Source organism: Ciconia boyciana, chromosome 3 (assembly GCF_034638445.1).
Source record: "Ciconia boyciana chromosome 3, ASM3463844v1, whole genome shotgun sequence".
NCBI classification, from domain to species: Eukaryota; Metazoa; Chordata; class Aves; order Ciconiiformes; family Ciconiidae; genus Ciconia; species Ciconia boyciana.
Window position 1 is genome coordinate 127,470,002 of NC_132936.1, and position 27,480 is coordinate 127,497,481.

The 27,480-nt window shown below is 50.4% G+C and overlaps 2 protein-coding genes across 8 annotated transcripts; one reads left to right on the forward strand and one right to left on the reverse strand.

Annotated features, from left to right (window-relative positions):
• Positions 1–952: 952 nt before the first annotated feature.
• Positions 953–14,087, forward strand: NAPB (NSF attachment protein beta). 5 transcript variants are annotated; one of them, XM_072857633.1, is made up of 13 exons: positions 953–991; positions 1,293–1,515; positions 1,738–2,015; positions 4,489–4,568; positions 5,204–5,320; positions 6,491–6,537; positions 6,660–6,737; positions 7,750–7,805; positions 8,243–8,327; positions 9,282–9,386; positions 9,643–9,711; positions 10,092–10,142; positions 10,650–14,085. In XM_072857633.1, exons 3-13 carry the CDS (start codon positions 1,918–1,920, stop codon positions 10,752–10,754), a joined length of 891 nt encoding a protein of 296 aa, XP_072713734.1. In that variant the 5' UTR covers positions 953–991; positions 1,293–1,515; positions 1,738–1,917; the 3' UTR covers positions 10,755–14,085. The 5 variants fall into 5 exon arrangements, 3 of the variants coding, with proteins under 3 accessions (XP_072713734.1, XP_072713733.1, XP_072713731.1); XR_012041776.1 differs by lacking the exons at positions 953–991; positions 1,293–1,515; positions 1,738–2,015; positions 6,491–6,537 and having other exon boundaries at positions 4,220–4,568; positions 10,650–12,846; positions 13,162–14,087; XR_012041775.1 differs by lacking the exons at positions 953–991; positions 1,293–1,515; positions 1,738–2,015; positions 6,491–6,537 and having other exon boundaries at positions 4,220–4,568; positions 10,650–12,476; positions 12,675–14,086.
• LOC140649839 (GDNF-inducible zinc finger protein 1-like) lies at positions 4,482–27,434 on the reverse strand. Of its 3 annotated transcripts, XM_072857628.1 has the most exons (8): positions 27,340–27,434; positions 22,285–23,651; positions 20,253–20,347; positions 19,007–19,174; positions 17,374–17,531; positions 16,607–16,835; positions 8,220–8,539; positions 4,482–8,089 (listed from the first exon to the last, which is right to left on the reverse strand). In XM_072857628.1, the coding sequence occupies exons 2-7, from the start codon at positions 23,628–23,630 to the stop codon at positions 8,481–8,483; spliced, it is 2,055 nt and encodes a 684-aa protein (XP_072713729.1). In that variant the 5' UTR covers positions 23,631–23,651; positions 27,340–27,434; the 3' UTR covers positions 4,482–8,089; positions 8,220–8,480. The 3 variants fall into 3 exon arrangements, with proteins under 3 accessions (XP_072713729.1, XP_072713730.1, XP_072713728.1); XM_072857629.1 differs by lacking the exons at positions 4,482–8,089; positions 8,220–8,539 and adding an exon at positions 15,849–15,986; XM_072857627.1 differs by lacking the exons at positions 4,482–8,089; positions 8,220–8,539 and having other exon boundaries at positions 15,873–16,835.
• Between the last annotated feature and the right edge of the window lie 46 nt (positions 27,435–27,480).

Below are 27,480 nucleotides of genomic sequence, written 5' to 3' on the forward strand. Positions count from 1 at the left end.
ACGCCGGGGGCGGAGGGGAGGCGGGCGCGGGGCGGTGACGGCATCGCGGGGCGCCCGGCCGCGGGGCACGCCGGGAGCTGTAGTCCGGCGCTGGGTGCGGGTGGCGCAGGCCGCCGCCTCCTCCGCCCGCCCTCAGCGGCAGCCTCAGGCTCGAAGGGCCCGGCCCCGGGCCGCTAATCTGCCTAAGCGAGGGGCCAGCTGTCTGCACAGCTTAGTCCCGGCCCTTCCAGCCCCTTAATCCTCACGCTGTGCGGGCGGGTGCGCGCCCTGCCCTGCCCGCCGCCGCCGCCCTGCCCTGCCCGCCGCCGCCCTGCTCTGCCCGCCGCCGCCCTGCCTGGCTTCGCGGGGGCTGAGGGGGCTGTGCGTGTGGGGAGGCACCGCCGCTGCCTTCAGAACCTGAGGAAACAAGCGGCTGTGTGAGTAGCGACGGCACCCGGAGGGGTCCCTCCTCACGCCGGGTCCCTCCTGCCCGAGACCCAGGCTCCCGCTTCGGCCTTCGCTAACGGGCGTCCCTCGCAGGGCCTCGGCCGTTCGGCCTTCAGTTAAGAAGCGTGGCTGGTGCAGCTTCACAGGGTAAAAAAAAAAAAATAAGAGGAATTTCTCCCTTCATCCTGTGCGAGTGTGAAGTTTGTAGGCCCCGTGCTGAACTGCTGAAGTGAGGGACTCATCTGTGTGCTCAGATAATTGGGGGGGTAGGACACAAATGCATGAAAGAGAGAAAACGGGCACGTTTTCTTGTCTAGGCTCCTGACTTTTTCTGTATTCTTTCATTTAATGCAGAATATCCACTGCAAACGACAGCCCTTCTCCCAGAGGCCTAAACTTCAGCTCTAGCTCCTGTGCTAAAGTTGAAGTAATTCCGTGGAAACTCAGAGAGTAACATAAATAACGGCGGAATCAGAGCTGGGGGAAAAAGAAAAAAAGAAAAAAAATATCTTCAGGCTGGGATAAATTTGCTTTTTCTTCTTTCCGGCACAGCCTGTAGCTGCAGGTAGCGTGGGAGCGGGTAAGCGCTTTGGCTGCGGAGCGGTAAGGATCGATCCCGGCTAAGGTCTGGCCGACGGCCACGCGTGCTGCTCGCGCCTGTCTCCGGGGGCTGGGTCCCGCTCCCATTTCTCCGTATTTTAAGCGTTCCTGTCCCAGTGACGGCTCATTTCCTCACGGGGACGGACCTCGGCGCGTGAATCTACCTTTAGAAATGACTTTTGTCGTCCTGGGGGTTACAGACGCCTCTGGGGCGACGCAGCTGCGCAATTTTAACCCTTTTTGCATGGTTCCCCCTCGTCGCGAAGCCGCGCAAGCCGACTGACTCCGGCTGCACGCGCAGGCGTGGGGACGCTTGCTTTTAAAGAAGCTGCAAAAGAATCCCGAGAGCGCACGACGCGTGGCAGCGCCCAGGCCTCCGCGGCGCACGACGCGTGGCTCACGACGCCTCGATGGCGCCGCTTCCGAAACGCAGGAGAGCGGAGCTGGAGGGAAAACCCTGCCGGGCGCCTTGCCTTCCTCCTCTTTGGGGTGAGCATCGCCTGGGGGTCCCGAAGCTGGGGTGGCGTGGGCTGGGGGGTGCGTGCGACGTGCGGCGTGCGACGTGCGGCGTGCAACGTGCGGCGTGCAACGTGTGGCGTGCAACGTGTGGCGTGCAACGTGTGGCGTGCAACGTGCGATGTGCAACGTGCGATGTGCAACGTGCGGCATGCAACGTGCGATGTGCAACACGCAGCGTGCATCTTGCAACAGGAATCCTGCAACCTGCACCGTCCGTCCTGCAGCGTGCACCGTGCAGCGCGCGCGCGCCCCGCCCCCCCCCGGGCGGGCACGCGCCCGCCGCCGCCCTCCCCGTGCACGCGCCCGGCCGGTGCAGCGCCGGCGGAGGAAGAGGAGGAGGAGGAGGAAGGGGGAAGGAGGAGGCCGGCCGCGATGGACAGCACGGGCAAGGAGCGGGAGGCCGTGCAGCTGATGGCGGAGGCCGAGAAGCGGGTGAAGGGCTCCCACTCCTTCCTGCGGGGGCTCTTCGGGTGAGCGGGGCTGCGGGGCCGGGGGCCGCGGCGGAATTGCGAAGGGGGTGCCCGGGTTGGGGGGGGATTGCGGGGGGGGGTGCGCGGAGTGCGAAGGGAGGGGTTGCAAAAGCGGGGGGGTGGGGTGTGTAGGTGTGCGAAGGGAGCTGGGCCCTGTGCGTGGGGGCCTGCAGGGGGGCAGCCCCAGCTCCTGCCCCTTCGCCTGGGGGCTGTGCCCCCCAGGGTGGGTGGGGGTCTCCCGTGGCCTCTGGAGCGGGTGGGCTGTGTTAGGGCGCGGGGGACGCAGCCCCCCCTTCCCGCGCCGTGCCCCCCCCCCGGCTGCCGCCTGCTGCCGCTGTCCGTGGGCACAGCGGTGCGATGAGCCCGCCCGGCTTCTGCAGCGCGGGGTCCTGCCTGTGCCCCCCCCAGCCCGGGTCCGGTCCCACGGCGGCTGTGCTTGCTCATCCCAGCTTTAGCTCGGGGGACTCGCCGCTGGTAATCCTCTCACGGCCGCCGTGTCACCGGGGTTCGCCTTCTCCCGGCGAGCACCCTCACCCACCGGGGAGCGGCACCCAGGGGCTCTGCTCGGGCTGCTGCAGACGGTGCCGGGGCGCGGCAGGCAGCCCCATCCTCCTTGAGGCCTTCTGCAGCTCCGGGGAGGGTTGGGACCGGGCTCGGGGCGTTACAGATGATTTTCTGCCCAGCAGAGCCGCCGGCCCCTCACGGCACCGAGCCCTTGGCCCACGGCACGGAGACCCTCGGGAGGGGTGGGGTTGCCTGGGGGAGCGATACCCCCAAAAAAAGGCAAAGCTTCCTTTTTACTGGGTCTTTTTGTCCAAAAGTAGGTATTCCTGGGGGTGCGAGAGCTGCGCCTGGAAGGGTTTGGAAAAACTAGCGGTTTTGGCTACCTCAACCTTGGCTTTTTTTTTTTAAATTTATTTTTAAGAAAAAGAGCATTTATGGAGTGATGCTCCTGTGGAGGCCTCGATGTTTCTAAACAACAGCTGGGAAAAATCCAGTGCCCGCAGCCCTAAAAGCAGAAGTTTTAAAAATAAATTCCTCCCCAGCCTCTGGCAGATTAATCAGGCAGGGCGTGCTCCAGGGGTGTAATCCGGGCGGCAAATTGCCGAAAATCCTTGGAGCGAACCGGCAGAGATTTTGAGAGGCAAATTTCTCATTTTCTTGGGCTAAAAATAGATGCAAGAAAAATTGCTTTTAAAATGGAAGAAAAGGTGGTGGGTGACCTCGCTCTCGGCATCCTCCTGGTGAAAGGGGGTGCCCGGGAACGCCGAGTGCCCGGCCAAAAGCGTTATCGACAGCCGGGCTTCTTCCTGAAGACCTCCATTAGCTTGCACAAGTGCTTTGCTTTGTGGTTTTGGGGGTTTTTTTTTGAGACTAAAAGGGTGAAAACCGCTCCGTTTTGGACGCCTTGCAGGGTGTAGCGTTACCTCGCGCCGCCTCCTTTGGCTTTAGTTCACGCAAAAGGCAGCTTTCAAGAGCAAGAAAGAGCGGTCCAAAAAAACCGCCTGTACTTAGAAATGAAATCTGGTCGGCTGCCAGGAGAAGGAAGGGAAAAAAACAATGGCAATAATAAATGTTTTCACCTCCTGCGCTCCAGCCCTTTTTCGGTGTCAGGAGGACTGTGCGCTACAGACGGCAGTAACGAGCTGGGAGGAGTAAGTTAATGAAGAAAAATATTTAACTTCTCTCTCAAGATAAATTATTAATCACGCGATTCAGGGAGCCGAGTTACGCTGCTAAGCCCCATCCGTTAGACTTGCGTTGAGTTGGTCTCTCCCTTGCGTTCCCTACCGGAAGACGCAGAGGTGAAAACCCACCGGCGTGTCGCGGCTTGGTCTGATGAGGTTTATTTGTCAGGACCCGGAGAGCGCGCGCCTGTGTGTGTTAGGCAAGCAGCAAGTTGTCTAGCATCTCTTAATTTTTGATTTGCTTTATGTTCCCTAAACGGTGGGGTAGTTTGTCGTGTACTAGAGTTTGCTTTTTGCAGGTGTTTTTGCTGAGTGTCTCATGAGACTCTTACAAGCCAGCTGCTCCTGCCCAAAAAGGAGGGACCCAAGTCAAAGAGCAGACGGGGGCTTGCTCCAGGCTCCAACCTCTTGAGGAACGTGCCAAAACCCTAAGTTGCCATTTCAGGAGTGGGTTTCCCTCTGCTTTTTTTGGGGGGGATCCCGTTAGGCACTAACCGAATTTCTCCCCGTCTCCACCGGGCGTTGATAACGAGCTGGCACCCCCTGGGAGAGGCTCTGGCGAGGGGCTGCCGGTCCCCCAAATCCAGCTTTCCCCTCTCTGAGCAGCGTGGTGCTCACCCTGCATTTTCAAATTAGGATGATCAGCCTCATCAAGCCCGGAGGGGCCACGTGGCCCGAGCACGGGGGGCTGCAACAGCCCAAGCCCTATTTCAGCTTTCGGCCCCCGCTTTGGGGGCAGCGTTCCATCCCGGCAGGGGCTCAGGGGCTCTCTCGCTGCGTTTCAGGGGCAACACCAGGGTGGAGGAAGCCTGTGAAATGTACACTAGGGCTGCCAACATGTTCAAGATCGCCAAAAACTGGAGCGGTGAGTACAGCCCCCGTCGTGGGGGGGCTGACGCCAGGGTGACCCGTGAGTGCCCGAGCATCTTCCTGTGAATTATCGCAGCCCAGTTTTACGTCCCGGGCTGTTTCCATGGGGATGGTCCCTATGGCGATGCAATTCCTCTGCTCTGCCCGGCCCTGCGATGATGTAAATATTGGGAGGGTGGGCAAAGGGGGGTGCCCCGACAGGGGGGGTTGTGGTGTTAAATTAGCCTGGGTTCCGTTTACCGTTTTAAAATGAAAGCTCGTAATTCTGCAGGGAAGCCCGCCGAAGGGGCGCTGCCCTGGGTTTGCTCATGAGGCGAGGAAATACCTTTGGGGTGGGACGTCAAATCCGATGGATTGCGAGATCCAAGGGGTCCCCCTTGCTGATCCAGTGGATGCCGGGCGCAGCCAGGAGCAGGGATGAGCGTGCAGGTGGGATGCCCCACCGCACCCCGTGGGGACGGGCTCAACCCCTGGCAGACGAGCAGTACCTGGCCACAAACTATTGGGGCTCGTTGCATCTCTCGGCCTCTCTGGGTCCCGGGGAGCCGCGCGTGCTTTGCCGTTTTGCGGCGATCCCCCCCGTTGCCGGGCCGGAGGGGTACACGGGGTCGGTGTGCGCTTCTCTCCCAGCTGCAGGAAACGCGTTTTGTCAGGCGGCCAAGCTGCACATGCAGCTGCAGAGCAAACACGACTCGGCCACCAGCTTCGTGGACGCCGGGAACGCCTACAAAAAAGCAGACCCGCAAGGTAAGGGGAGCGAAATCCGGGACTGTTTCTTGCAAAGCTGCTTAGCGGCAGAGGAGAGGTGGCGTGCCGAGGCTTTCGGTAGTCACCGGGTCCACGGGGCTGCGGATTCTTGCTGCAGGCTACTTGAAAGCCGTAATACCTCCCGCGCTTCTGCTTCTCCAAAGCAGGCTTCCCGATGAGGCGAGCTAGTCAGCATCGTCTTGGTCTGCCGCGTGGACCGGCACGCGTAGGGGTGTCATCTCCTCTAGGTGATCTCTGGCGCTTTGGCTGTACCAAAGCCTTTGCTGAGCGCTGCGGCGCGTTGGTTGTGAAGCACTGCCGTCGGTAGCTTCCTTCCTGGTTTAGCTTGACTTTGGAGAAATACTCGCTTCTTAAGGAGTGCTTAAGGCAGGTCTCGGGTCTGGATCGCGGTGGGATCCCTGCCCTTAGCCCCAGCCCCGTTCCCAGGGGTTTCCCCGGGGCAGAGGAGAGGTGGGAGGAAAACGGACCGACCTTTGAAGGGACGAGGGTAAAGGATCTGGATTCTTTCAGTCTGGTCATGAAGAGCAGGGTTGTGGTTTTCTGGAAGACCTCCGATTCCCCTTATCCCAGCTGAGTGTTTGGAAACAAACCGACGAACCCACCGGTATTGCCCACGCTTTCCTGTGCCGGGGGCTGAAGAAACTAACTCAGGCCTGACGCTACTGTTTTATAATTGTAAACCACCCCAATTTCCTAGAAAATGGCAGCCTCTGCACGTTTATGAGATCAGCATTTTGAATTTTGCTCTGTTTGAGGGTGCAGCCTGACAAACCTGGGGTACCAGTTGTTTGTATTTCGCCCATCCTAATTTTTGACTGTTACCTCTCAGCATCGGAATTTTTGCCCAGGCGAACCGGCAGGCTGTCGGTGGGATGGGGGTGTTTGGGCTGGGTGAATCGGGATCGGATCTGCGGGTGCAAAAATGCAAGGGACGTTACGTCTGTAGGCCTTAGGGGTTGAAAACGCTATGTCTGTTGTTCCAGGCCTCCGTACGTACATGCGTGAGTAGATGTTTATCGAAGAAGCTGGTTCGTGGTCTGATGAAGAGAAATGTTACTGAGATCTGATTTTTGGAGGGGGGAGGTCTTGGGCTGGGAAGTCTGACGTGCTGGCTGACTTTGTTGTTTTTCCTGAACACTCATGCTGCAGAGGCCATCAACTGCTTAAATGCAGCTATCGATATCTACACCGACATGGTAAGAAGCTGCACTGGCAGCTTGTGGACCGATGTGCTCGTAAGAGATGCAGCTCGGTAAATGCTGTGTGTGCTGGGCGGAGGGGGAGCCCCCATCTCACGTGCAACCTCTGCCTTCTCTAGGGGCGATTCACTATCGCTGCCAAGCACCACATCACCATTGCGGAGATCTACGAGGCCGAGCTGGTAGACATTGAAAAGGTAAGGATGCCGGTAAGGCGCTGCTGGTACTGCTCTGCAGGTGCTGCGGCGGCGGCTGCATTTCCTTCTCCGGCCAGAGCAGTGCCGAGCTCAGCGCGGCCGATAAAACCCATCTCCCGTCGGGCACCAGGCTTCCGTATGCAGGTGCAAGTCACCCGTAACTTGAAGTTCGCGTTAACGGGGTGAGCGATGATTTTCCCAGCACAGGTCTCTCGCGGGGCAGTCCTGACTCTCTTGTGTGCCCCTCTGCTGAGCAACAGCCCGGCAGGGCTGGCAGGAACGCCCAGGTGAGAAACCTTCTCGACTGAAGTGTTGCACGTCTGAAAAGCGCTTTGGCAAAGTGGTGGGGCAGTTTTATGGCTGGTTTCTGATGCAGCCAAAGGAAGCTGCTGTCGCTTTTAGTTCACGCTTCAGCACCGACCCTCTCTTGTTCCCGTATCCGAGGTCCCTCAGAGAGTCCTGCAGCAGCTCAACTGGCTGCAGATCTTCTGGTTGAAGTTCGCAGAACAAAAATCTATGGTTTCTAGATATTATTTTCTAGACAATCATTTGCTTCCTCAGTTCCACTTTGTTGGATGCTATCTATCTCTATTAATGCCTTCAGCGTTGCCTCTCCACATGCAGCCCCACTTAAATCAAGCCCTGCTGTGTTGGGGCTGTTCTCTTAAGCGATTTATTCTATCGTGGCAAACCTGGCAGAAGCCTTGTCGCACCGTGACTGTAAGTGTGTGTGGTCATTACCTCAAGAGTAGGGTCACCTGTATTAAACCTGCCCGGCAGTTCGGGACTCTTAACAAGTTCACGGTCAAGTTTCCAAGGGCAGCCTCGTGTTTTGAGCGCGCAGGGGATGCGTGGCAGTACCTCGCTCCACCGGAAACCCCGTGGTGTGCCGTGCCGCCGCTCCCTTTGTGCGCGGGATGGAAAAGCTTTTGTGAATGCGGTCGCTGTACGCTGGTCTGACCAAAAATTGTACTTCAGAAGTGGCATTCAAGCGCGATGTTTCTGTCCCCAGGCGATTGCACACTACGAGCAGGCTGCAGACTATTACAAAGGAGAGGAGTCTAACAGGCAAGTCGTCTTTGTAAAAGAGTCGCAGCGGGGAAGGGCTGGAGACGGGGATTTGTCCTAGATGGCCCACGCGTTGCACACCTCGCCTGCAGCCTCTTCTCAGATGCCCTTTGGTGGGATGCCCAGGTCCTGCTTAGACAGGTTTCTGTTTAAGGTTCTCATCCTGCACGCAGGCGCATCTGGTCTGGGGGTGCAGGGAAAGCACGGAGGGATTGAGCGGTGTCTGACACCAGCTCTGTGCCGAGCTGAAGGTCTGCGTGCCTTTCCGTCTGCTTCAATTTTGGCTGTTAAAAAGAAAATTCCCCTAATTTGCAGCTTTTGGGTCCCGCTTTTAGATACGCTAAGTGGTAGAGGGTAGTGCTTGGAGGTACCAGGGTATGGATTCCGCCCCCCCCCCAGGACACAATTACTTACTTTAATGCTATAATTGATTGTAGCTCAGCCAACAAGTGTCTGCTGAAGGTGGCTGCCTACGCCGCGCAGCTGGAGCAGTACCAGAAGGCGATAGAAATCTATGAGCAGGTGAGGATGGTGTGCTGGCTGTCGCGTCTCGGCGGCTGAGCTCCTGTCCCTTGCGCTGGCATCGGGGCAGTTACGGCCATCTCGGTGGTGGGCACGTGATGAATTTTCTGCTGTAGGACCGAGTTACCCGCAGTTAAATTGTTAAGGACTCTCCTACACGTGGGACGTTTCAGGTCTGGTCGGGGGTGAAGGGCTTTCTTGTTTCAATGGTGCTGCAGATCGGATGACAGATGTGAATTAGAGAAAATCCTGAGCTGAAAATTTCTCGAAAGTGAAAAGTGGGTCAGTGCGTCGGTCTCTCAAAATTGCCATGGCCTAGAAGCTCCTAATCTTTCTTACTCCGGGGCTGATCATGCCTTTACGAGACATGGTTTGCGCCTTTGCTTTTAAGAGTTGCTTTAACTTACCAAAGGCATTTTTTCCCCTGAATTCTATTGTTTCTAGAGAAAGGCTGGGGGAAGGAAATCTGTAATTACACTTTTGAGCGTATTTACAAATAAGTTTGGCAGAAAATCCCCCCCTCCCCCAGATCTGCAAACTCGATTGCTCTGCCTTTGTACCAGGTATTTACCTGGGAATACTTGTGGTGCTGCTGTTGCGCTTCTGGAGGGTTAATATCGGAGCAGGTTTTCACCGAGTCGACGTGCTTTCCCCTTCCGCATCAGACAGGACGTGCTGAGGTAGCGGTGTGGCACCCCTGCACTGGGGCAGTGGCTCCCTGGGAGGACGGGCTGCGTGGGTGCTCTCGCAGCTGCGTGCGGGTTTCTCACCTCCCTTGGGGTTAGTTAAAAAATCTGTCTGGCTTCCCAATAGCTTCTTGTACGGACGCTGGCATTTTTCCCCGTGGTCTTTATTTGCATTGTGGTGCTGTGCATAATTTTAACCAGCTGTCCTGTTTTTAATTCAGTTCTTAATGATGCGGTTTTCTTTCCCGACTCATCCTTTTGTGCCTAGGTCGGAACAAACACGATGGATAATCCTCTGCTCAAGTATAGCGCGAAAGAGTATTTCTTCAAAGCCGCTCTGTGCCACTTCATCGTGGATGAGCTGAACGCAAAGGTCGGTGGGCTCGGAGCGGTTGTCCCCAACTTTCTGCATCCCTCTTCATCAACCTTTGCCTGCTGAGACACGCTCTTGCGTGCGCAGGCATTTGTGTGGCCTGAAGCTTGAAGTGCCGTAGTGTCAAATTGGATGTACTGTGAATGCTTTCCCAAGCTCTCGGTGCGGTTTGAGGACTGGAAGGCAAAAACTGAAATAAAAAGCGAGTAGTTTTGTGTGAAAGGAGCGTAAAGGTTATCGATCTTCTCTCTTTCAGCTTGCACTCGAGAAATATGAAGAAATGTTCCCAGCGTTCACAGATTCACGGGAGTGCAAGCTATTGAAAGTGAGTAAAGCCAGTGTTAAAATAATAGTCACGCTTGAAAACGCATACGGCCCTTTACTGTGTGCTTTTTCGCCTTGCCGTGGATTTGGTCATTTATTCGAATGTTTTAGAGGACGTCAGAGGCACTTTGCTTTGGGTTTCTACCAGGCTGGTGGAAGTAGCTGCAGCAGGAAGATGCTTATTCTAGCGAACTTAAAAAAACCCCAAACTCCTTTTGTGTTCACGGCGGGTGGTTTGAACAGGCTGCCGGACACGTGGGTGCCCCGCAGTGCGGGTGCAGAGGTCCCCTCTCTCCTGGGGACGAGATGCCTGCGCACCGGCCCTGCGGGCACACGCACAGTAACAGAGTATTTTCTAATTTTTTAACGGTGTTCTCCTAGAAACTGCTGGAAGCCCACGAGGAGCAAAACTGCGAGGCGTACACCGAGGCAGTAAGTAGTCGGGAATTTGCTGAGGTGCGCTCGTGGATGGCGGGTTGTTCCTATTTTTATCTTTTTGGGGTGTGTGTGCTGTTACATGTTGGGTAACTGGTTGCCCGAGCTCCGAGCGCTACGACCGAGTCCAGTGGGGCAAAACACGGCGCACTTCGCTGCTGAACCACCCTGCCAGGAAACAACCCGCAGGAGAGACGGCCGTTAGCAGAGCTGCTTCCAGCCTCTGCTCTAGCAAGTCCCAAACGTAATACTTTAAAATTCCTAGTTGATCATTGAGAGTTAAGTAAAGATCCTGCCTGGTTTTGCTCCAGCCCTTTTCGGTGTTCGACAGCGGCTTAAAGTGCTCTGGGTGTTTTTGGATAGATAATACCTTTGATGTTATTTTCTTCTCTGGGAAGACTAGACGTTTTAAAAGACTGTACCTGAAGAGCTGCGGAACGCTTCTTTTGCAGCAGTCTCGTTTGCTTTCTAGTACCTTAAACCGTTCTGTTTTTTTTCGAATAGGTTAAAGAATTCGACTCAATATCGCGGTTGGATCAGTGGCTTACAACCATGTTACTTCGCATCAAAAAGTCAATCCAAGGAGAAGGGGATGGCGACCTGAAGTGAATCGTTCGTGGTATTTGTGGCATGCAGCCTAAGTAATCTGTTCTTGTGTTACAGCCAAGGACCACCATGGGATACGTGATAGAATTATCTCGCTTTATTTTGTTGCTTACGAATCCAATGACTTGTGTGTTTCTTTAGTATCCTGCTCTTTGTCGTGACAACATGGGTAGCTGAGAAGCGATCCTCTGGGTAGCACTGGCAGATCTTTCCGAGGCGAAAGAAGCGCTTCTGGCAGAAAGCCTTTCTTGGTTTTGTTAGCTGTGAACCCAAAGTCTGCACTTGCAACTACTCTTTTTTTCTTGCTGTTTTGTCTTAAGGCTCAGTACCATCGATTCCAGCACGTAGATATTTTGCCCATGCCGGTGCAGTACAAATAATTGCTTCTGCTCTGTTGCTGTGTTGTTCCCGTTTTCTGTTCCTCACTGGACCTCTGTCAGATACACTTGGACCTTGTTTTGTTTTTTTTTAAACGATTGAGCTTTTTTAATGGTGCTAGTGAAAGGCTTTGTGACTCTCATATACAGTATGCCTGTGTGTGTATACATCCTATACAGATCCATGTGTGCACGTATAAATACAGCATACCTAATGACCTAGTGCTGAAAGCGTTACACGCTAGGGGACAGGACTGCTCAGATCGGTGTCAGCCCCCCGGACAGTCGTCGCGAGTAGACCTAGTTAACGGTGTATTTTGTATTTCAGATCTAAATATAAAATGTAAGGTTCTTCTATATTTTCTTGGATCTATTTTTCCACTTACTTTATTTTGTGGTGCATCCCATCCCCCCTACCCCCGAGATGGCTTGACCCGAGTAATAATCTATTTTTCTAACTTTTCATTTACATGAACTCCCGCTGCCGTCTCTGCTACAGGTCTTTTGTGTGCGCCGGGCAATACCCGTTAATTTCTGACCTCTTTGCTGTTGGCGAAGCTGCCTCGTTCTTGTGACGTGCAAAGGTGTTGACCGCGACTTGATGTCATACAGAAACCTTGGTTTAGTTGTCTGGGCGACAGGTGAATCGAGCTTGCTTTGAAAAGGTGGAGATACGTTTCAAAATTCCTGCGGTAATTTTAGAAATGTGTTTTAGAATGTCTGCACCCAAGGCTCTTCCGTGCAATGCTTTGTTTAGAGGTGATGAAGCTACCTATTATTTCGTGCGTATATATTAAGAAGGGCTTGGGACCCTATGCGGTGTGTCAGCGGGAGTTGGCACGCAGTATTTCTTGGGAATGAAGCGATTTGCAGCTGCGCTACTGCCCTGTAAAGAATGACAAAGTAATTAATGGCTTTATTTGGCACAGCCGCTGTTTAGTGGCCCCTCTTCCACGGCCAGAGCAGGGATAGCGTAGCAGCCCTTGGTGGGCACTGCCACCCCGTGTGGACTCTGCCCGTTGTTTCTCTTGATGAAGCAATTGTTCTCTGCTCATGTTCTGGCAGCCAAAATGCCGGCTTTCGCCCTTCAGTTTGTTTTTAATCTAGGTATTTCTTTGAGTAGAACACAGTTTGGCTTATCGGTCTGAGGGCTTCAGTTCTGCTAAAGTGGTACTTTTGCAAGTCAGTGGTAAAAAGAAATCCCAAAACCACTCCTGGTACCTGCCAAGTTGTTTTTTTTTTTTTGCTTGTTTTCCCGACTGATCTCACTGGTCGCTTATTTTCTGTAGACTGTTCTGTGCATCCTAACTTGACAGAAAAGACCCACGAGCCGTGCAGAACTGGCAAGGTGAGTGCATTAAAAAAGCCTGGATGGATGATGCTCGTTCTTCCAAGCAACTTCCGTTTCTTCCCTCCTCCGATGTGTTTTTAAGGCTACTGCCTTCAACCTCTGTCCGCAACAAAACCGTCACTTTAACTTAGAGCACCTTGCGTCACGTATGTCTTCCCACAAACTTGGCCAAGGAATACTTTAAATTCTGTTTAGCGTGCGGTCCTGGTCTGTCTCCACCCGAGACGGGTGCGCACCTCAGCTCACCAGAAACAAGGACCGGCTGACGTTTTCCGAGGGCGTCCCGTTCCGGTACCAGCGTCCTTTGCGTGCTTGTGCCACCTCCACCGGGCAGAGAAAATACTGGGCTTAGGACGCAGCTAGCATGGTTGGTAGGTAGGTAATCTCATCGCTAAAGCTGGATTAGCTGCAGATTTGCTCTCATTTTGGACAAGAGGGCCTAAAGCTGTAAGCGCTGCTGAACAGACCTGTGTGAAAAGGATGGGCCCGGAACCATTTTTGTTTCATTTACCGGTTTCCTTAGCGAGCAAAGACCTGTATTGACGGGTTTGTCTCGACTTGTAGCCCACACCTTTGGAGCCTTGGTGAGGGGTGGTAAGGCACGGGCCGCGAGGTTTACTTTTCCTAGCGTCACACGGAACTGAGGCGAGTATTCGATGCCTTTTTGTGTTCACTTTTCCAGTTGTCAGTGTTACGCACAGTTGTGGTAAGATGGATATGGAGCGGGTGGACCAGAGGACTGTACCCATGGAGTTGTGTGGTCTGTTACTGTGCTCTGGGGTAATATCATTAAAATACAAATGTTAGTTCTGTATAAGTAGGCTACAGCATGTCCTCCAGTGTATCAGTGGTAAATTGTGACAGTTTTAAAATGCCAGTCTGCCACTCTGCTGTATTTCCCCCCCAGTACACAACTCTGTACTATGAAAACTTATTAATGAAATGGCCTTAGCGAGAATATAATGTTTCGTGTGAATCTGTACATTAATAAAGTGAAAATCATGAATGTAAGTAGTGATAAATGTTCTTTCCTGGAAAATGCAGGCTAAAGCTAGAGCCTGACCTAAAGCCGTAGGGTGTGACGATAAAAGCCAGTGTGCACAGCGCTTCCTTTCGGTCAGTCTGGTGACCTGGTAAGGTACATACATCCTACGGGGGAAAACGCATATAGGAAAGCACCGGCTGATCATTTTACAGTGACTGTCACACCACTTAATGACTTGTCGTACGACGTGTCATCTGCAGGAACCGGGAACATCCCAGAGTGTCATGTTTCCTATTTTTTCAGGTGTGTTTCTTAGCACCTAGCTAAAGGTCAGCTCCAAGAATCCCATCCCGACTCGTAGAAAGGTGAGGTCTAGCCCAGTGCTGTACTGTCACTCTCGGGCAGCAGGGCCTGAGGAAGAAGAGTGGCACCCAACAGCTTCAGGCCTGCAGTAGAGCCAAGTTAGGACTCACCCCCGTCTTCACAGCGACGGGGTCTATGCGTTATGTGGAGGGTACAGAAACAGCTGATGCGGTCATCAAGTCACTGGAAGGGTCAGTCTTAAGATTTCAATATTTTAATAAGAACAGTTCATACGAGTAACTCACTTCTGTACATTCACAGAGTACAAAAGTTTCCCTGGCTACAGGTACTAATGCTCAGACTTTAAATATATCTACAACCTCTTTACATTGGTCATTGGGAATACTAAGCTTCAACAGGAACAGCGTGCTTGAATAAATATTTCAAATATAACCTCTTGGAAGTGTTCTCTTTAAAAAAATTCCCTTTCTCTAGATTAAGTTATGATTCCCTGGTAACACATCAGACATCCCTTTAAGGTTCAAAAATAGCTCTGTGCCACAGTTTGGGTTTATTGCTTTGCCAACCCCTAAGCCTTAGAACGGGCCCTACCAAGGCTTGATTGTGCTTACCTTTACCCTAATGCAATCTTTCAGAAAGTTTTTCTCACAGCTTCAGCTGAGAAAGCTTCTGTGGAAATACTACATGAATATTAAAATAAAGAGAGAACAGAAAAGCAAAACAGGAAAACGAATTAGAAAAGCTGCAGATTTTGACACGGTGGCACTGGGAAGCTGGTCCTGAGTTTGAAGCGTTAACCCTACCAGCAAGGCGCTGTTGATTCACAGCTGCTCCCAAAACCGAGAGTCTTCCCAGTCAGAGGTTTCTTTGTCAGTGCCAGCTATTTCAAAGGTGCCTTCCCTGCGCAGGGGAAATAAATACCTCAAATCCTCCCCAGTACTCTGGTGAGGTTAACGTGAGGCCAACCAAAGCGACTTTCTCCTGCCAGCCCAGCTTTGGTGTCAGCAAAGGAAACGCAGAAAATGCTTACCCTGGACAGAAACTCTCTCAGGTTTCCCTGTGCAAGAGCCTTCCCAGCTACTGGGCGTGACTGGGGAGAAAAGGGGATGTACTCCCTGGGGAAGGGGAGGAGATACTAAGGAAAGAGCTGGCTGGCTGTCTTGGTAAGAAATGCCCAAACCGAAGCGTGATTCTCGTAGTGATGGGTGCTGCTGGGATCCCAACCCCGTGGGTGGTGGAGCAGGCCCTGTGAAGTCACAGTTTTGGAGCGTGGGCTGAACAGAAGTCGTGCTTGGGACCCTTGGTCCCTCTGCTCACTTTGTCACATTTCCTTATTTAAAACAAGCAAAAAAAGGTGCATTGCCAGGGTTATTCTACTCAAATTGAGCAGCAGATGCTATCAGGAAAAGCCTTTGAACTGTAAGTTTATTCATCACTTCTGTTCTCAAGGCCTGCCTCTTAACACCTTAGACACCAGCCTAAAGCTGCCATTCCGATTCCAACGGACAAAGTATTCACAATCTGGGAAATAAAGGCCCAAATCCCTTGAATAGTCCAGTACGTTTTTCACTTATTTGCATCTTTTTATGCCATTAGTCAAACCAACCCTGACTGCCTCCCGTTTGTAACGGGATTTACCTCTGGAGACTCTTGCACTACTGGTGGAATTAGCTGGAGCAGCTCGACAGCAAAACAGTAATTAACTTTTCCCACCGGAGTATTACTTCAGTTAAAAGCAAGTCTGCAGTTCCGAGCAGCGGCGATGTTTAAGTGACAGTGGAGAAAAGAGCTTTGCTGACCTATCTGAACCAGCAGAAAAGGGCTTAGGTAGAAGTTACCAGGAAAATGGCAATAAGCTGTCTTTCTACCCTAGCTTTTCCAGCACAGCTGAAGCACTACTTTTCAGAGACATTTTTACAAGAGACATTCTGGCCTCTTAATTGCTAAGTTACATGTAAGCTGAAGACTGACTGAAGGCAAGCGTCAAACTGCAGCGGTTTCACCGAAAGGTAAAAATAATGCCACCACCTGTACAGACGCAGCGCTTGGCTGCCACTTGCCCATTTTGCAACTAGAGAATCAAAACTTCCGGAATGAAACTCTGCATCTCTCCGAAGCTTGCTCCCACTCGTATTCCCAAGGAGTGAGCTGGCTCACTGCTTGGATCTTTGGCAAAAGCAGAGATAAACCAACATTTCCTGAAAAGCAATTTAGTAAAACTTATTTTATGTATGAATTTCCACTAGGGAAAACGCGATTAATTTCACTAAGCTACTAGGCTGAGAAACACAACATCATTTCTCTTGATTGTACGTGTGTCATCAAATCAACCGGAAATCAAACTCGCACCTTCTTTATAACCTATCTGAATATAGGTACTTACTGCAGGCCAGCTAGAGCGAACAAGCTGAACTACACCCTTTCATCCGTAGGGAATAAACTTCCTGGGACTTCGGCCTCCTCCACCACCACCCTGTCGCGGTGTTAACTCTGCCCTACCTTCAGGAGATGGAGCTGTACACGTTGGAGGTGGATAATGAATTTTTTGAGGAAATTCTGGAAATCCAGTGCCTGTCTTTCACCTCTAGCCCTGCTTCCTTGGAACAGCTTCCCCTAGTTCCCTCAGTAGGTTACTGGCAAAGTCAAAGGACTATACAAAGGGTGCAGCTTAAACTGGATTAAATACCAAATTATTCCATATTCACCAGAGCATGAAGCTGTGGCTGAATAGAGTCCGTCTGCGTATGCAGCACTGTCAGCTCACTTAAAGTGGTAGCTATAAGGGCTTCCTGGGGTCCCGGAGTCCCATCTGACTTACAGTCCGTTCCCGCGGCAGAACCGTTGTCGTGCAGCGCAGTCACACTTCCCGGGACAGCAGTCAAGTTTTGATAGTGGCCGTTTTCAGAGAAAGACAGCAGCTTCTCCGGTATTTTAGGTGACACATCGTAGTCTTCATCGGGAAGCTCTGTTTTGTGACCTTCATCATTCTTAGATGCTCCTTCAACAATGACAAGGAAGGACTTCCAGGGTGTGTTTTTATCGTGTATCTGAAAAAAAAAAACAAACCAAGAAAACAGAAGGTTGAACACACGACAAGTGGCCGGGAGGCAAAAGCTTGGACTCAACTCATACCTGACTGTGGTAGAAAAGCTCTCTCTTTTCATCCCACATAACTAGGTCAGTATACATCCATGCACTAATCTGTGTCCCCGGTGGGCTTCCTGTTTTCATAAAGCATCTAACCGGTGCAGCAGAGAGCCTGGCCTCGACAGTGAATTCTCCTGTCGCTTGCCAGTTGCATGGGGAACACGCTCAGAGGTCACAGAACAAATCTGTGACTGAACAGTCCTCAGGCGTGACCTATACGGGCTGTGCCACAACGGATTAAGAACGGCTTCCCTGCAGCAACAGAACTGAACACAAACCATTCGAGTATTGTAATGCCATGTCAGAGAGAGGACGATGTGCTAAACCCAACAAAAACTGGATAGGAAGTCCCCTCCGGGCCTGACAAAGTTGACAGGTCCGTACGTGGCCATGGAGAAAGCTCTAGGACTACGAGGTAGCGGGGTGACAGGTTCTTACCGAAGTGTGCCGTCGGAGGGTGGACTTGTCAGTGAAAGTTCGCCCACAGGCGTTGCACATGAACGGCTTCTCGCCGGTGTGTATTCGATGGTGACGCTGCAGCGCGTTCAGCTGTGTGAACTGCTTACCACACTGGTCACAGCAATAGGGTCGTTCACCTGAAAGCAGAGCACAGCGGTGATGTCGGGGTATTACGAGCGCTGCTCACTGGGGAACCTCAAGCAACCCCTGCACTTCATGAAACGATAAGGCACGCACAAGCATCTTCAGAAAAAAACAAGACGTTTGCAGAATTCTCACAGCTGGGTAAATTTTGACACACCTGAAGTAAGCAGATACAGGGTAAGGGCTAGACCCATGGCCAGCATAGATGTGTGCAACCACTGAAGCCTCCACGTTTTTTACACGTATTTCCCATTAGCAGCTAAAGTCCTGTCCCCGAATACAAGTTTTCCTATGTACAAGGTACGTTCTGTGAGCATGAATACCAGAGCTGCTCATAACCCCTAGATCCTCTCCAAATACACCATAAACTGTTGCTGCAGTCACTGTATTAAGCACTTTCTGAAACAACCACATGTTTACTCCTTCCTTGGCTAAGGTAGAAAGTTTTTTGGTATCCCTTTTTCTAACAGATCCAAGTGGTGTCACAGGAAAAGGGATGACGTTCCAGAACAGGAAAAAAATGTTAACATCAGCACTGCCATTGCCGATGTCCCCTGCTCCCCCTACAGTAACACCGCACTAGACACAAAGACACAGGAAGTAAAGAAAGAGCAAGACACGGCAGCCAAACAAGACTGTTGTTAACAGAGGGTATCGGCAAGGACGCTTCCTACAGGGTGGCGCTGGATAAGAAAGCGTGGTATTTATTGCATGACGAAAGTAACATGAGTATTTGCAACCTGCTGTATTGCTGAATAACATGGGCTTTGAGAGAGCGGGTAAGAAAACTTCAGAGAAGAAGCACGTCTAAGATTCCATGGGAGGGATGAAATTTAGAGCTAGCACTAGGAAGAAACCAGAGTGCTGTCCCTCTGAAGAGGCGGGGTAAGAGAATGTAAAATGGAGAGAAACGCTAAGGTTGCAAAGAGTGAAAGTGACTGTTCTCTTGTCCTTCCACAGTGACACAAAGCCTAGGTGACACCGACAGCACCACTTGAAAGTCAGTGTTATTGTACCTATGGTCACTGCTTCCTACTCAAAAACAACAGAGGAGGAGGTGGGAATAAAACAGACACTGAAGAGAAAATCCAAGCAGGAGAGAAAGCGAACATGAAAGGCGGGCAAGCAGACACGAACGAGATCAGCACTCCGCAGTGCTTTGCTCAGAGCTAAAGCAGACATAGTTCTTCAGTCACTAATAATCCTAGCAGTATTATTAACAAGATCTGCATAGCTCTTGGAAGTATTTCAGAGAATTGCTGTAACTCAGTAAGAAGCACAGGGAGTACAAGGAGAAGGCAAGTGGATGAAAGAACACACTGCATCGAGAATCAAAACGTGCATGCAGCGTAGGAATTAAAGTATTGGGAAATCCGACTTGAGAAATTCCTTGCCCGCATTATGCAACTTTGAGTTCTACGTCTTTAAATTGTGGTGGTTTGTTTCAGACCAAAAGCGCGCCTCCTACCTGTGTGAACTTTTATATGCTGGTAAAGCGAGTTCCTCTGTGCAAACGTTCTGAAGCAAACTTCACATTTGAACGGTTTGGATCCAGTATGGATTCTGTTATGGTGTTTCAAGTACTCCTTAGAGGCAAAGCTCTTCCCACACGTTTCACACATAAAAGGCCTTTCCCCTACAGCAAGGGTGAAAAGGAGAATTAAACCAACACAGCGCTTGAGAATGCTGTTAAACCTCGCACGCAAAAACCGAACGCTATTAGATACAAATGAACCGCATGCCAGCCTCACAGAAGGATCTGAGCGGGCCGCAGTGACAGCAGTGATCTCTGCGTAAGGCACAGAGCCTTCCTGCGAGAAATCTGCACAAAACCCTCCAAGTGCAGGGGCAAGCACACCTATCCAACAGTACACTAAATCTGCACAAAACCCTCCAAGTGCAGGGGCAAGCACACCTATCCAACAGTACACTAACAGCTCTACACGGCATATGAAAAGCCCCGGGAGATCTGCAGCTAGCAGTCTTCTCGCCGACTTTAGAGTATTCTTGGCTTACTCTCATCATAAACACGACGCTGCATGCCTCTGATGAAAGGCCTCCACCTGTACGCAGCCAATTTTAGTTACACGCGTCTCGAGAAGCGTTCTTGGAATTATATTTCATTGTAATGTAATGTTTTCTGCTATCCACATTTAGTTACAAGTTACCAGCAGAAGGCAGGCCGTTTTAAGACAGGTCAATTAAGAGATGCAAAAGTACCACACAGAACTCGTGGGTGGTACAAAAGGTCAATTCAAAACACCAATTTACACCACAAAGGATACCCCGGAGAAGGACATGTGCTTTTAAAAAGATCAGAATAAGCCAAGACAGCTGTTTTATATTCCTTGGGCTAACTGTTCCAGACTTACAGAGAAATCATTTTTCTCTTAAGAATTCAACTAGACCTTTTATTGGTGACAGATCTTTGGATACTGAAGACTATCCAAAGCAGCCTCAGTCCACACTTCAGACGTTGGATCCCAGCCAGACGGGAACAGGCTTAATCAGTTTAATCAGCTCCGTTTACTCTCTCCGCTGTCTGCCTATCCACCTATAGGAACCTTTCTCAGTAAAATCGTGTCTAGGGATGAGAATATCTGATTTTATATAAAAAAAACCAACAAAAAAGCATTTGCTGAATGAAAATAACATCTCCTGGTTTCACAGCAGGCTGCCTCCTATACGTAGTACATTGCAAAAGAAAGCCTTACCTGTGTGACATCGTTTGTGATATATAAGCATGTGATTCTGAGTGAACCTGGCACCACATTCATCACAGACAAAAGGTTTTTCACCAGTATGGATTCTGAAATGAGAAAGCAACATTAAAGCACCGAGGTCTATCTCTTTCCTTTGAGGCACAAGGCAAGTTGTCTTCACCTCGTGGCTGCTCTCTGAAGAGCGACTGTACGCAAGATTTTAGTGTCTTTTAGAAACACCTTCAGCTGGGCCAAATTCTGCATTGCGGCTTCTGCAGTGCTGCCTTTATTGCTCGATCATGCATGTGCGGCATGATCAAGGCCCAGATCCAGAAATTTCTTTAGGGGAAAACCAAATTTTTAAAGGTAACAATCGAGTAAAGTTTAGAAAACTTGTATCCAGATAGACAGACTGGAAGAAAAATGTAACCATCCTGGGATCTGAAGTAAAGCAAGTATCTTTATATTGCTGACACTATCAATAAAACATTCCACACAGAATGTGAGTGATGTGTTCCCCGGCACTCTGCTCCTGCAGCGCCATGGAGTAGAGTCACGGGCTACTCTGGAACAAGCGGCACCCAAGGAGTGGAATAAAAAGATGCCACTTCTGTACAGTCAGTTTTCTTGCCGTCACCCCAAGCTTGCGGTATCATTGCCCGAGGAAGGCTGTGTGTACAGGAAAGGCAGTTTACAGAATTGCTGCCTGCGCCACTTTAGCTTAAATTTTGGAGCCCATGCACACTTCAGGACTCTTTTGAATAGTGCTGCAGGGACACAGCCAACAGAGGCCAGTTTTCACGGTGTTATACGTCAACAGGAAGAGCACAGATGTAAAAACGTATACAAAAAGATGAGAAATTTCTCACCACAGACTGTCACGATACACAAGTTAGGACAACACTGAGTTTCCAGCATTGAACAAGCTTATTGAATAGTCACAGTGGTACACAACGGAGGAGAAACTCCACTTAGGTCAAAACCGAATTTTTTAAGCAGCACAAAGCAGTTACTTGCGGTTAGGAAAGGACACATGATGAAAGAGAGATGCCGTACAGCTGCATCAGCAATAACATCACAGGAGCACTCTAGCAAAAGTTATGCTTCTGGATGTGCTTTCTACCACTGGGAGTAAACCTACTGACTTCAAAAGGGGCGGTGAAACAAAGTAGTGGCTAATGAACCCTTCCACCTTGCAGGAAATGCCACCTAGGAATACACTGACACTACTGCGTTCTCTTTTTGGATCCGAGTAGTAGTACTTCAGGCTATTTATTCTACACCTCCCTCTCCACGCTTACTCCCTGGCTATAATCTGAACTTTGGTTGCAGATGATTGCTTTGGTAGAATGATAAAAGCAGGCTGAAGCTCTTAATAGCTAGAATTTTTGCCTTGATAAAAACGTCTCTCCCAAGACCATGCGTTTGCGCTGCCACCTTTGAGTCCTCCACCTACAATGTAAGTGCTACAACTGATTTCATCAGCTCCGTGTGGGTGCCTTCGGTGCTTCACTCACCTCCAGACAGTGATGTGTCAGCCTGTTTCTAGTCACATATCAGTTGTTTTCTATGCTTAGCACCCAAATCTGCTGTTCTTACATTTAAATACACGGCCAAATCTTTTAAGAATATTTTCATCCTTATTGCATAACATTTTTCTATTGAATATAAAGAGGCCTCAACTTAGCTGAAATAATTATAGCCCTAATCCTACACATAATTTGGCATGGGGGTTGCTCTTCTCATGTAAAACATCCCATTGACTCTTAATAGGTCTACTCCCATGAGAAAAGTTAACTGTGCGCTTCAGCAGCAGCAGGCCCCGGCCCATGCACCTCTACTTTGGCTTAAAGAAAATTACAGCAACTCCCTTAACCTGAAAAGCAGAAAAAAAAAAAAAAAAAAGCTTTGAAAAAAGGAAATATGAAAACTTTCCAGTCAGTCACATTTTACATCCCCACTTCACCTGAAGGCTCAAGGTGTGTTCCAGGGGATTCTGCTTCTCCCCCCAGAATCTAACAAGGCCAGTTAAGTCTGTTCATACCTCATGTGTGTTTTAAGTGCAGAAGGCTGAGAAAATTTAGCCTCACACTCTGTGCACCCATAAGGCTTGTCGCCTGTATGCGTCCTTTCATGGAGCCTCAAGGCAGTTTTGGAGCTCAACCCCTTTCCACACTGTTGGCACTGATGACGCTCCCCACCACCCTCATGAACCTGGAGAATGTGCCTCTTGACGTCCTTCTTCCTCTTGAACTTCTTACCGCAGAGCTCACAAGGGAAGTGGCGCTCGCTGCTGTGGACATGGCGCTGATGGCTTTTTAGGTTGCACCGGTTGGCAAAGGTCTGACTGCAGGTTTCACACCGATAAATGATTTCGGCTGCAATGCCGTGGCTGTGCTTTATGTGCTTGAGAAAACTCTTCTCATACAGGAATTCCTTCTCGCATGTGCTGCACTTGAAGTTACTGCCTCGTTTCTTTTTATCCTCTTCAGATTTTTGCAGGTTTTCCTCTGATTCAAAGTTGCCATCACATTCTTCGCTTTCAGGTTTGATGTTGTTCTCCGCTTGCTCCTCCTCTCTCTCCATATCACATGGATCCTGATCTTGAGGATATTGGTTTTCTTCAACAGCAACCTCTGCATTCTTCTGCTGCTCTCTCAGCCGCCTTGTGTATTTCTTCTTCGGGATTTCCACAAATACTTTCCTCCCAGCCAGTCTCCCACTTGCCCTTCTGATTTTGGCATAAGGAGGCTTCATCATTTCCTTCTTTTTGTCCATTTTCTCTTTTGATTTGGTAGCCGGCATCTCAGGAGACATTCCATTGCTGAGCCTGTCTACTGGGGAATCTGGAGGATCCAGAGGACAGTCTGCCTGGTCAGCTTCTGCCACAGCAGCTGCTTTGGACTCGAGCAGAACGCTTGGCTGGGTAGTGCTCTCCTCCTCAGAGTTCTGTGATTCTGAGAAGTTTTGCAACTCCAACAGCACCGATTCAAGCATCTGCTTCTTTAATTGAAAGCAGGTTTCTGAGAGGTCCAAGCACTTCAGCTTTTCAGCTATTTCTAGCATACGCTGCACTCGGTCTTCTTCCACTTCTACCTTAGCAGTATAGACAAACTCAAGAAATGAAGCAAAATCAGCGACCTGGACCTCATTCAAGAACACGTTGGTCCTTGGGCCATCCATGCCCTTCTCATTGAGGAAGACCTCCTTGAAAAATTTGCTCGTTGCTGCCAATACCGCCTTGTGAGCAACAAACTCTGCCCTGACACCTTGATACTCCACACTGACAGTCACATCGCAGAGGTGGCCCAGGAGACGCAGCTGATGCATTTCATTCAGAAGGTTGATAGGAGAGGACTTGGATTCCAGCAAAACTGCATTACTTTCCATCTTTCTTCTCTCTGCAAAAAGCTGTTAACAACACTGCATGTTAGCCATTTGCACGGAAGCTAACAAAACTCAAAGATTTCAGCGGCCAAAAGTCATGTCCAGACTTTCGAGAGTGCTTCACTTCAGATTTAAGCATTTAAGGTGCTTGAGCTTAAGAGACCAGACTTTCAAAGGAGCATTGTGAAAAGTCTGGCTAGAAGCGCAGATTTCAAGAAGTGTCACCCTAGGCATTCATATCTAAAACCATGCCGCCAGTCATACACTGAGATTTCTCTGAAGTTAATTGGAGTTTAAATCTCAACCGTAATTTTACCTGAAACACTAGAGACTATTAGAATCTGTAATAGGGACAAAGCAAACAGAGGAAGATCAAAAGACATGTTCTCATTAAGGCATGTGGAATTAAGAAACTATTCTCCCTCCTAATCAGGCAATAAGAGAAAGGTAAGATGAAGTAAAAGTTAACTGCAATCCTAAATAAACACTTCCTTAAACAGGCTTTCGAGATAAGACTTTTAAACAAGACTCGGCCAAAATTCCAAATGCTTAACCGACCAAAGCACAGAAGACTGCATAATCACATTCTCAAACTATAAACCTAAGAAATCATAAAACTGCCTCAAAGTGTTTTCTTTTTAAAAAAATTCATCACTCAAAATGGACTTCCAGCCTCTGAATTTTGAATGCCCATTTGCAGCCTTACAAGGGCTTTGCTATTCCCTCTACTGTTTAGGTTATGTCGCGTTTCCAAGTAAGGTTTTAAGCTGCTCCAAAGTTCTCAAAAGAATTGAAGGGTTTTTTTAAAAATGTTTACCCCAGAACAAACAGTATTTCTGTGAACTCTGAAGATGCTCTGAACAACACCCCCCCGGAATCTATTGCATTTCACTGTGTTCCTAACAACTACGTACGCACGCGTTTTGACTCTGAAGAATTTCTTTCCGATTCCTAAAAGTTAGTTTCTTTTCTCTGTACGTGCTCAGGTACAGTAGACTTGCAGCCTTTTATACACAGGATGCTAGAAATCTTGCTCAGAAAGATAAATCAAAAAAATAGCGTACAAGTGAAACAAAATTTATATTAATATAACAGTAAGGAAGCCATATTAAGCATGAAAGAGAGACATGAGAATAATATTCATAGTATCAGAAAGAGATACTTTCTCCTCCCATACAGCTATAAACTCATTTTAGTCCATACTAATTTCAACAACCCAAAAGTTAGACTCACATCCCAATGCAATTTTCTGTTAAAACAGTTTTGATAAAATATTTTCAAGAAACTGTAAAATGGAGAGCTACAAAATACACAGATTCATAGAGATTATTAGTAGCCATGTAAAATGAATGCTTCATGGACTTGATACTACACAAGGTAAAAAGCCCCTGCCCTAAGGAGTTCACAGATAAGGCAGACAAGACCTGAGGGAAGTAGAATCGTTTCCTCAACCTCACACAACAAGCAAGCGGGAGAACAGGGAACACAAGCCACCACAGGCACCCAAACCCCTACCTTAGATTCTACAGAAAAATATTATCCTCAGAACCCAACCTTTCCTATTTTCTAGCCTCTGAATCTTCAGCTCAGTAAGCTTACTATTAATATTTAAATAGTTCCATTAACATTATTCTAACAAATACCTAAAACCCACTGTTACTGAGTTACACTTACTACACCTAAAACAAAAGACCCAGGAAGGGGATAAAGAATCACCTGTGCCAGCTCAGAACTCCACAAGCATCTCAAAACATCGTCCGCTTTTTCCCCAATGCTACGCTTTAGTTTTGATAGAAATTGTATATGAATGAGAATGACATGATTCGACTCCTGACTGAAAGGCTGACTCTTATAAATAAGCATAAAAGATGACGGTTAAACTTTACTTCCCTTTCTCCATAGTCAGCCTGCGATTTTTTTCCTCCCAGTTATATGACACACTGGCACTCCACGTATTTGAGGATGAATTAAGCAAAGACTCACCAAATGCTTTATCTGAAATCATCGATGATATAAAAACATAACTTTTTCTCCCCCAATACAATTATTTTCAAACTACTTATCATGTTACTTCACAACTATCCACCTATTTTCTCTTTGAGCACACAGCAAAAGCTGTGGTCACATGTAGACAACAGCGATCCCCAGCAGGAAACAAGAACCCAAACCACAAACTTCTCCCGCTGGGGTGAACGAGCTCATAACTGTACTCGGCGAGCTGCTCGTGTCAGGAGCTGACCACAGACGTGTGCGTTAACAGATACACTGTGACAATTCCTTTTTTTGTAAGGCTGCAGAAACCTCCTGGTTTTCTTACTGTTCTTAAGTCTCTCTAACAGTTCTTAGTCTCTAACTCTTCTCTCTAACAGAAACCTCCTGTTCTTCCCGCTATAGTATTTGCGGAAGCAAAAGCTGCTATGAGAACGCATCGCTCACTCTCGTCGCTAGCCTTCCGCTGGCTTGGAATTTGTTCAGAGGAGAGGTGCTAATCCAATATGTACAGTAAGATACGTTGCGCCGTGAAGGCTTTTCATTGCCACTCCTGTGGCAAGTGGACTGAGCTGCTGAGCACGGGGCTGGCACATCTTCAACAGAAGTATGATATATTCATCCTAAAAAAGACAGGGCCTGAAAATCTGCAGACTGAGCCTGCTCACTAGGACTAGCCTGTAGAACAGACATTCGAGCAAAAGCAACTCTTGCATAGAGTTAGCCATCACACACCACGAATGCGTCCCCTTCCAGAGGCAAAACTAGCTGAAAAGAGGAGAGCCAGCTAGAATTAACAGATTGTGAACTCACAAGCTCGTCTGTTCTTCTGCACCGACAATTCCATGCAGTCTAACACAAGACATTACTGCTACGCACCAACCTGCCTCGTTTAGCATTGCTCCAGCTACTGAAGCTACAATAACGGCACCGCAACAACAGGCACAGTCCACAGGGCTGAAGCAGAAGTTACACCTACGAAGCAAAGGGCAGCACACTGCGGCAAACACCCAGCCCGAGCGTTAGATGTCAGGCTAGGGCACCCCACAGAGGCCCTGCAGCCCCTGTGAGGGTGCAGGGGCACTCAGAGAGGTGCACTGACCCCAGACCGGGCCAGGAGACTCCCGCATGGAAGGAGGACGGGGCATCGCCACATGCTTCCCCACAGCTCACGTGACAAGGCCAGCCGCCCTCCTCCTCCTCCTCCTCAGCAGGCTTCTTCCTCGGCCTCCCCTGCTCGCCACGGCGGCCCGAAGGTGGGCCTGGGGACCGGCTGCAGCCCACACGCACATCGCAACCCGGCCAGGAGAGCGGGCAGGAGCCCCCGAAGGGGTAACGGGGCGCGGATGCCCAGCTGGCTGCCCGCACCTAGGACGGGCGACGAGGCTACCGCCCTCCCTGCTGAGGGGAGCCCCCCCACCCTCCGCTTCCTCTCCCCTTCAGAAAGGGCCGCGGGCCGCTCGGGAACGCTGGGAGCACGTCCCGCTACCTCCCCACGGCGGGGGCAGGGCGGAGAGCAGCTGCCGGCGCCACGGCCGCCGCGCCGAGAGCCACAGCGGACCCCCGGCTGTGAGGGGAAGGGTAACGGCCAGTGGCTGAGGGAGGCAGCAAGGCCGCCGGGGGGGCCGGGGACAGAGCCGCCGTCGCTCCCCGCCCACGGCAGCCCGCGAAGGGCCGGCTGCCGCCGAGGCGGGGGGAAGGCCCCTCCCGCCGCCGCACTCACCGGGCAGCCCCGCAGCCGGAGCGGGCCGGGCCGGGCCGCGCCGCTCCTCACCGCACAGCCTCCGGGCGGCGGCCGGAAGCGCTGCCGCGCGAGAGCCCCGCCCCCCGCCCTGACAACGGCCGTTGGCCGGGGAGGGCGCAG

What these genes read in the sequence shown, in the direction of transcription:
- NAPB (XM_072857630.1), top strand. Translation starts at nt 4,341, where the DNA reads ATGATCAGCCTCATCAAGCCCGGAGGGGCCACGTGGCCCGAGCACGGG. An exon ending in AAAGGAGAGGAGTCTAACAG is followed by an intron (nt 7,806 to 8,242) that starts GCAAGTCGTCTT and finishes AATTGATTGTAG; the next exon opens with CTCAGCCAACAAGTGTCTGC. An exon ending in GGGAGTGCAAGCTATTGAAA is followed by an intron (nt 9,712 to 10,091) that starts GTGAGTAAAGCC and finishes GTGTTCTCCTAG; the next exon opens with AAACTGCTGGAAGCCCACGA.
- LOC140649839 (XM_072857627.1), bottom strand. Translation starts at nt 23,630, where the DNA reads ATGGAAAGTAATGCAGTTTTGCTGGAATCCAAGTCCTCTCCTATCAAC. An exon ending in GCACTTAAAACACACATGAG is followed by an intron (nt 20,348 to 22,284) that starts GTATGAACAGAC and finishes TTCTCATTTCAG; the next exon opens with AATCCATACTGGTGAAAAAC. An exon ending in CCCTCCGACGGCACACTTCG is followed by an intron (nt 16,836 to 17,373) that starts GTAAGAACCTGT and finishes TTTTTTTTTCAG; the next exon opens with ATACACGATAAAAACACACC.